This window comes from Callionymus lyra, chromosome 16, assembly GCF_982586985.1.
Source record: "Callionymus lyra chromosome 16, fCalLyr1.hap1.1, whole genome shotgun sequence".
Taxonomy (NCBI): Eukaryota; Metazoa; Chordata; class Actinopteri; order Syngnathiformes; family Callionymidae; genus Callionymus; species Callionymus lyra.
Window position 1 is genome coordinate 11,693,233 of NC_141833.1, and position 8,886 is coordinate 11,702,118.

Below are 8,886 nucleotides of genomic sequence, written 5' to 3' on the forward strand. Positions count from 1 at the left end.
TTTCCATGCGTTATCAAGAGCGGGATTCAACATGTATTTGCATGTGATAAGAATTCAACCGACAACCATTTACATTTATGCATCTAGCAGACGCTTGTCTCTAAAGCCAGACTACAGGAGCATTTACAATCCAAAAGGATAGTCGGAGGTTTTAAGGCCCTCTATGGTAATGTTGGCTCGGTCCTTTGTGGGGGTTTCGACCAAATGGTGAACCCACACTGGGCAACAGGGGGACCTGGCTTTGTGTGGGGGGGACACTCGAATTTAAAACAATTGAATTTGCAAGAATGGGGGCTAAAAAATGAATTTGGCCCACATGACGGATTGGCTTTAATGGTTACCAGGGTCAAAGAGGCGGGAGAAGAATCAAAACATCAGAAATAGCTGAGTCACTTTATCCCAAAAAAAACATCAGTTATGATCATTTTTACGTCTGGTTTTGGACACACGGGCTCGCGGGCTCGACAGGGCCATGCGGTTTATTTTTTAAACCGGGGGCGACACTAGATGGCCGCAACAAAGAACTTTGAAGTCGTGTGCGGACATAAGGGGTGGAAAAATACTCGACGCAGAGCATGAATTGAAACCGTGGGGGGTTCCTTCTGCAACCCCCCGGTAGCATACACGTTTCAATGCATTGTGGGGGGAGGTGGCGTCAACGTGCACATGTGACTTTAATCCAACTATGTTTTTTTTGTGTGTTCTTTTTTTATCGTACATTCTTTGATACACATGAGACTCAATAAAGCATATGTTTACAAGAATAAAATAATCTATAATCTTCCAAGTGAATTTTTCTTTGTAGCCCTTGAACCAGAGGGGAGGAGATTGTGACGGACTCGCCGCGGCGACCAATCGGAGCGCCGCTCTCGGACATGTGACCCCCCGCAGCTTGTAGCGGTCCGCCGAGACCCTCTGTAAAAGGCGAACGCACGCGCTCTTCTCTCTCACTCGCCCTGCAATCTCTCCGTCGTTGGTCCTTTGAAAGTCAAGGTTCGTCCAAATTCTTTCTTTCTCGTTTTTAAATTACTTGCTTAAACTGTAGTATTGCTAGTATATACTCGTGACTGTTTACATAGATTTCTTATCCAATTAGGGCTTAATTGCAACGTGTTCGCTTCGGCATTAGAATCCTTTTTTAAAAAACCCGTAATATCTTTAAAATGAGCTTGATATCTAAGGTATATGATAGAAAATGGCGGTTAATCCTGTAAATACGCCGTTTAGCCGTCGTCTAAAGTGTTGCTGCGACGACATGGCCCTCGGAACAAAGCGAGGATGTGTGTGCGTTTTTTTTTTAAATGGCGCTCAAAGGAGGACGCAGATGTAGGTTACCTAATCCAGTCTAACGGTACCACGCCGAAGCGCCTGAGGCCTTCACCGCCGAACGATAACCAAACCCTCGTAAATACGACGACATTATTTCCCGCTATTTTGTTGTGTGAACCATCGTTTAGATTAAATATACTTTTGTTGCATCAGTCACGTGATCAATCCATTTTAAACCGGTATGTACCACGTTCGTTTTTTTGATTCGTTTCTTCTCGTACAGAACCGTAAACATGTCGGACGAAGGAAAACTGTTCATCGGAGGATTGAGCTTTGAGACCAACGAGGACTCTCTGTCTGCGGCCTTCAGCAAATATGGAGCCATCGAGAGAGGTACGTGTGACGAACAATGCGGAGCTCATGCTGCATGCTATCATTTTAGCAGCATTGCATCCCTTATGTCATCGATTATCGTCGAGTTTTTTATTCATTTTTCCTTTTTTCTTCTACAGTCGATGTGATCAGGGACAAAGAAACCGGCCGCTCTCGTGGTTTCGGCTTTGTCAAGTACGATAACGTCGAGGACGCTAAAGATGCCCTGGAAGCCATGAATGGAAAGGTGAGATACGAGTGTATTAATCGGATTAATGTGTTTTTATTTTAAACATTTTGGGATTTTTTTGGTGGGGGAAGGGTTTGTAAGGGATCATGGCCTTTAGGGGTCAATGCATTCATAAATCAAAGGAATCATGGCCTTTAGTAATGATGCTGTATGATAACAAAGTAGTTGATGATGGTGATGTTTTTGTTTTTTAAATATATAAGTAACAACCTAACAATATTCAATAAAGTATATACTAAAATATCAAGAAACCGAACACCACAGGAGTTCCATGGAAAAGCCTGAACTTACTAAACACTAAACGTTACATTTTTAAATTAAAACTAATATTGCAAATGCTGTAATGGAAAAACTGAGTTATGGATTCCATTGTAACACGTGTCTATTCTTTGTCAGACTCTGGATGGACGTTCGATTCGTGTGGATGAAGCAGGGAAGAGCGGACGCAACAGATCCAGCTATGGTTCAGCTCCACGTGGTGGAAGTGGTGGTGGTGGCGGTAGGTTCGGTGGCCAGAGGGGGGGAAGAGGTAATGCACCTAGAGTCGCTTGCCTTCTAAAATCCAAACCCCTTTTTCTCACGTTGCCGCGCCTCTACCTGCAGGAAGCTACAACGGCGACCGCAGCTACGATCGGGGTTACGGCGATAGAGGCTTCGGCGGCGGCGGAGACAGAAGCTTCGGGGGCGGCAGCGGTGGTTACAGGAGTGGTGGCGGCGGAGGAGGAGGAGGTGGTGGATACTCCAGCGGTTACAGGGAAAATAGGTAAGCTCTACTTCCACATTCATTCTTCATTGAAGATCTAGCATGTTAGTTGTGAATTAATCATTGTCCTCCATCATCTTCAGGGGCCAGGGTGGCTACAGTGACCGCTCCGGGTCATACCGTGATGGATACGACAGCTATGGTAAGTCTTCTACGTTAACTATTTGATTCATGGGCTCATGTTGGGGCTGCTTTTGTTTCAGTCACACACTTATTACATGGCTACAAAAAACAATGTATAAAATGTCATTTTACTCAAATGTGTAGATCTACAGCCCCAATATATGGTTCTTCCACTCAGTTATGTACTCGAGCCACACTTGATGCCTCTCTGTAGGGTAACTGGTGCTAGCCCCACTCCCACTCTTGTCCGGGGGCTGGCAGAGATCTCACTCCAAAAGTTACACTAATGGATAGATGTCGCTCGAATCTCAGCTGGTGGAGCCGCCTGTAGATGAAGGGAGGGACTGTGGGGGGTTGAGTGGGATGTTGTGAAACTCTAGTGTTGGAACTTTCAGTGTCTTTACCTGTGTGCCCACTTCTTATCCTCAGCTACACACGAGTAAACATCTTCCCTGATTCAAGATCATCACTTGGCTGGCTGTATTTCAAAGATGCGCTCCTCAAGAAAATGTCCACGTGTTATTGCTGACCTTAGTTTTGTAGTTCTGTTGTAGTTGCTCAATCGTCTTTAAAAAGAGAAAAAAAAAACAACCATGTAGCCATTTTGGTCATTCCTTTACAAAAAATAACCTTGTTCAAGATTGGGCACTTTTTTTATTCCTAACAAGTCTGTTCACTAAAAGGCTATCGAACTTCTCCACATCAGACACTAATGTTGCTGCAGACTTTGTCTTCAGATTTTTGGGTTGCGTAGTGTTTTTTTTTTTATACTTAAACATTTGGGTATTTCTGTTTTGCTCATTCCCTCTCTTGACCAACCTCCTGCCAGATTTTTCTTTTTTGTCCGACGCAGAAGAGGCTAACATTAGACCTATTGGTGGGAATTTTATGCTAAATTTGATTATACCGAGCTTAAGTGTAGCCGGGGCTCCTGTCTGTTCAATTTCCCAAAAGAGTGAATTCCTTTCAGACTGGTGAACTACACATCCGAAGTGGCCGGCTGTTCATGAAGTTGCAAATTGCAGCATGCTACAGTCCGAGCAAAGGTATCTCTGTGCTCTGCTCAACCTCTGCATTTTAATTGTGCTGTAAAATGGACTCATCTTGTTAAGTGATCAAAAAAATGTAACTCAAGTTTCCCCAATTAAGATCTCAACCGGGAACAGTTTTGTACTTTATGTTCTTTGTATGATCGATATAATTCTTTTGTCAGTTTGGCTTCATGGAGCCTATTAAACAGACTGTGGAAAATAATCTTGATTCATTTGCCTTTTAAAACTGCACTGGGAAGTTTAACTTTTTTACCCTAAGAATGGGGAAGGAAAAAAAAAAGCCATTTGGGATTTAACACTATGTTAGGGATAAATGTAGGGTGGGGTCTTAGTTTCACTGTCGGGTCTAATACACCCTGACGGAGGAATAATAGTCAAACTTGTAGCGTTGTTGGACATCTTCAGCCAATAAAACAATGGCTGGATTTTTTTTCTTTTTCGGGGGGAATAAAAGTGTGTCTGGTCCTGTTAATGCTTCGTTGAGTTCAAGTGGTCAGCTACACCAAAAACCTACAAGTCCTTGGAGAATGAAGCGTTGCGCCTACCAACAAGTGCTCCTCAGATGAAAGCTGCTCTCTTGCCTAGGTCAATTGTGGAGAAAGTAGGCCAATGCACGTGAGGTAAAAATCTCCTTTTGCTTTGCTCACATCCTTCCAACTCAGTTCTCATTGTTTCCATGAATACCTTCAACGTTTTAGTCGCTGTTAGTCCTGCCTCCAGTGTCGCCCAGAAACATGCCATGGTCTCCCTCACGAGTCTGATTCTTAAACACATGTTCGCTGAGGAAACAAGTCTCTAAGAAGCTCCTCTGGATTCTATTGCTCCACCTTCAGTCCTTCCAAAACGAGTCATGGGTAGAATTGTCCACCTCCGTTCACTGCACTAGACCTCTCTTTAATCTGCTCCAGTAATGACCCACAAGTCTGTTAGCCTGTCTAGAGTTTATCCTTCATATGAATAAAGCGGTGAGATAGAGCTGCATGCCTTCTGGCTGTCATGTCTCCTGTGTTCACGCAGGAAGTGAGCGTCTCTAATAAGACCTGTCTTTCTGTAGGGTGACCTGCTGGGCTGAGCTTCCCCCGGTTCTTCTAGTCTTCTACGCCTGAAGTGTCTGGTCTTCAGGTGCAGCCGCTCATGCCGACTCCGAACAGAGTGAGTACTTGAGACCTTGTGTGTGTGTGTGTGTGAGCTCAAGTACTGACGATCTTGTCCTTTTAAGGTCTGTGTTAAAGGATCCAGTGTCGCGCCGCTGGTACCAGGAAGTGTGAGGCGCTGACTGCAGAGGACTGTGTCGCCGAGTGAATTTGATGAATTGATCAATAAAGATTACAAGTTCATTTGTTTGGCTTTTCAATCAGTTAACTTTTTTTCTCTTTAAGTGACTTGAACGTTTGACTAAAGGGTCATAAAAGATCATTTAAACTTTTTAGACAAACCACCTTGTTTTAAATTAAAAAACAATCACACGCCATCTATAATAATCTCTATGTACTTTTATTTTCTACTCTGACAGTTTTAAGCAAATGTAAAGATTAACTCTTTAAGGCTTTAATAGGCTCCTAAGGCAGTGTTTTTTTTTTTTGTTTTTTTTCAACCATCAGGTGTGCTGTGGGAAAATATACCTAATTGGTGAAACAACTCTGCAAATAAAAGCTGAGATTGGCTGCTCTGTATGTCAATCAAATGGTTATTGGAAGGATTGGTTGTAAAGTCATAAAATACATGGTACCATTTCTTTTTTAACATTTTGGGTTTGGTGTCTTTTTTTCCATAGTGTTTCTTGGCCTGAGGAACACATCTCTAGCAGTCAGTTTATCATTTGTTGCAAGGCATGATGGGTGCTTCAAATATCTATAGAAAAAAAGAATCCCTCTCACTGATGTAAACCTTTTTTGTTTTGCATCATCAGGTTAATGATGGACTCTATACGAATGTACTGTTCATACAAACACGAGTCTATCAACGACACAACCAGCAGGGGGCGCTTTAGTTTGGTAGATAACGGAACTCGTTTGAATGACGCATCATCTTTATGCAGCGGTCACGTTGTCAGTCGTCCATTTTAACTACTGTCGAGACCACGTTCGTTTCTTCGCTCCGTTTCTTCGCTTCGTTTCTTCTCGTGTAGAACCGTAAACATGTCGGACGAAGGAAAACTGTTCGTCGGAGGATTGAGCTTTGACACCAACGAGGACTCTCTGTCTGGGGCCTTCAGCAAATATGGCGCCATCGAGAGAGGTACGTGTGACGAACAATGCGGAGCTCATGCTGCATGCTATCATTTTAGCAGCCGTTAAACATCCGTTTGTTTATCGATTATCGTCGAGTTTTTTATTCATTTTTGCTTTTCTTTTTTCTTCTACAGTCGATGTGATCAGGGACAAAGAAACCGGCCGCTCTCGTGGTTTCGGCTTTGTCAAGTACGATAACGTCGAGGACGCTAAAGATGCCCTGGAAGCCATGAATGGAAAAGTGAGATACAATCGGATTAATGTATCGTATCGATCGTATTAATCGGATTAATGTGTTTTTATTTTAAACATTTTGAGAGTTTCATTTTTTTTGGTGGTGGGGGAGGGGTGGTTGTAAGGGATCGTGGCCTTCAGTAATGATCCTGTATGATAACATAAAGTAGTTGATGATGGTGATGTTTTTGTTTTTTAAATATAAGTAATATATTATTTATAAAGCGCTTTTCCAGACCAGGGTCACAAAGCGTTTAAACAATCAAAACAATATTCAATAAAGTATAAACTAAAAGATCAAGATAAAAACTGAGAACACCACAGGAGTTCCAGAAAATCAAGGAAAAGCCTGAACTTAAACGTTTTAAATTAAAACTAATATTTGCAAATGCTGTAATGGAAAAACTGAGTTATGGATTCCATTGTAACACGTGTCTATTGTAACACGTGTCTATTCTTCGTCAGACTCTGGATGGACGTGTAATTCGTGTGGATGAAGCAGGGAAGAGCGGACGCACCAGCAACAGATCCAGCTATGGTTCAGGTCCACGTGGTGGAAGTGGTGGTGGTGGCGGTAGGTTCGGTGGCCAAAGGGGGGGAAGAGGTAATGCACCTAGAGTCGCTTGTCTTCTAAAATCCAAACCCCTTTTTCTCACGTTGCCGCGCCTCTACCTGCAGGAAGCTACAACGGCGACCGCAGCTACGATCGGGGTTACAGCGATAGAGGCTTCGGCGGCGGCGGCGGCGGAGACAGAAGCTTCGGGGGCGGCAGCGGTGGTTACAGGAGTGGCAGCGGCGGAGGAGGAGGAGGAGGAGGAGGATACTCCAGCGGTTACAGGGAGAATAGGTAAGCTCTACTTCCACATCTTCATTGAAGATCTAGAGTTTTAATTGCGTAATAATCATTGTCCTCCATCATCTTCAGGGGCCAGGGTGGCTACAGTGACCGCTCTGGGTCATACCGTGATGGATACGACAGCTATGGTAAGTTTTCTACGTTAACTATTTGATTCATGGGCTCATGTTGGGGCTGCTTTTGTTTCAGTCACACACCTATTACATGGCTACAAAAAAACAATGTATAAAATGTCATTTTACTCAAATGTGTAGATCTACAGCCCCAATATATGGTTCTTCCACTCAGTTTTGTACTCGAGCCACACTTGATGCCTCTGTAGGGTAACTGGTGCTAGCCCCACTCCCACTCTTGTCCGGGGGCTGGCAGAGATCTCACTCCAAAAGTTACACTAATGGATAGATGTCGCTCGATTCTCAGCTGGTGGAGCCGCCTGTAGATGAAGGGAGGGACTGTGGGGGGTTGAGTGGGATGTTGTGAAACTCTAGTGTTGGAACTTTCAGTGTCTTTACCTGTGTGCCCACTTCTTATCCTCAGCTACACACGAGTAAACATCTTCCCTGATTCAAGATCATCACTTGGCTGGCTGTATTTCAAAGATGCGCTCCTCAAGAAAATGTCCACGTGTTATTGCTGACCTTAGTTTTGTAGTTCTGTTGTAGTTGCTCAATCGTCTTTAAAAAGAGAAGAAAAAAAAAACCATGTAGCCATTTTGGTCATTCCTTTACAAAAAATAACCTTGTTCAAGATTGGGCACTTTTTTTATTCCTAACAAGTCTGTTCACTAAAAGGCTATCAAACTTCTCCACATCAGCCACTAATGTTGCTGCAGACTTTGTCTTCAGATTTTTGGGTTGCGTAGTGTTTTTTTTATACTTAAACATTTGGTTATTTCTGTTTTGCTCATTCCCTCTCTTGACCAACCTCCTGCCAGATTTTTCTTTTTTGTCCGACGCAGAAGAGGCTAACATTAGACCTATTGGTGGGAATTTTATGCTAAATTTGATTATACCGAGCTTAAGTGTAGCCGGGGCTCCTGTCTGTTCAATTTCCCAAAAGAGTGAATTCCTTTCAGACTGGTGAACTACACATCCGAAGTGGCCGGCTGTTCATGAAGTTGCAAATTGCAGCATGCTACAGTCCGAGCAAAGGTATCTCTGTGCTCTGCTCAACCTCTGCATTTTAATTGTGCTGTAAAATGGACTCATCTTGTTAAGTGATCAAAAAAATGTAACTCAAGTTTCCCCAATTAAGATCTCAACCGGGAACAGTTTTGTACTTTATGTTCTTTGTATGATCGATATAATTCTTTTGTCAGTTTGGCTTCATGGAGCCTATTAAACACTGTGGAAAATAATCTTGATTCATTTGCCTTTTAAAACTGCTCTGGGAAGTTTAACTTTTTTACCCTAAGAAATGGGGAAGAAAAAAAAAGGGGGAGCTAACGCTATGTTAGGGATAAATGTAGGGTGGGGTCTTAACGTTTCACTGTCGGGTCTAATACACCCTGACGGAGGAATAATAGTCAAACTTCTAGTGTTGTTTGACATCTTCAGCCAATAAAACAATGGCTGGATTTTTTGGGGGAATAAAAGTGTGTCTGGTCCTGTTAATGCTTCGTTGAGTTCAAGTGGTCAGCTACACCAAAAACCTACAAGTCCTTGGAGAATGAAGCGTTGCGCCTACCAACAAGTGCTCCTCAGATGAAAGCTGCTCTCTTGCCTAGGTCAATTGTG

The 8,886-nt window shown here is 43.1% G+C and overlaps 2 protein-coding genes across 4 annotated transcripts; both read left to right on the forward strand.

Moving 5' to 3' along the window:
* The first annotated feature begins 863 nt into the window (after positions 1-863).
* Positions 864-4,031, forward strand: LOC148063713 (cold-inducible RNA-binding protein A-like). Of its 2 annotated transcripts, none has more exons than XM_087811940.1 (7): positions 864-993; positions 1,553-1,662; positions 1,782-1,888; positions 2,288-2,420; positions 2,495-2,654; positions 2,738-2,796; positions 3,207-4,031. In XM_087811940.1, the coding sequence occupies exons 2-7, from the start codon at positions 1,563-1,565 to the stop codon at positions 3,218-3,220; spliced, it is 573 nt and encodes a 190-aa protein (XP_087668066.1). In that variant the 5' UTR covers positions 864-993; positions 1,553-1,562; the 3' UTR covers positions 3,221-4,031. The 2 variants fall into 2 exon arrangements, with proteins under 2 accessions (XP_087668066.1, XP_087668067.1); XM_087811941.1 differs by having other exon boundaries at positions 2,288-2,390.
* Positions 4,032-5,852: 1,821 nt separating this feature from the next.
* Positions 5,853-8,507, forward strand: LOC148063714 (cold-inducible RNA-binding protein A-like). Of its 2 annotated transcripts, none has more exons than XM_087811938.1 (6): positions 5,853-6,067; positions 6,195-6,301; positions 6,760-6,868; positions 6,973-7,141; positions 7,220-7,278; positions 7,688-8,507. In XM_087811938.1, exons 1-6 carry the CDS (start codon positions 5,968-5,970, stop codon positions 7,699-7,701), a joined length of 558 nt encoding a protein of 185 aa, XP_087668064.1. In that variant the 5' UTR covers positions 5,853-5,967; the 3' UTR covers positions 7,702-8,507. The 2 variants fall into 2 exon arrangements, with proteins under 2 accessions (XP_087668064.1, XP_087668063.1); XM_087811937.1 differs by having other exon boundaries at positions 5,854-6,067; positions 6,760-6,898.
* Positions 8,508-8,886: the final 379 nt, after the last annotated feature.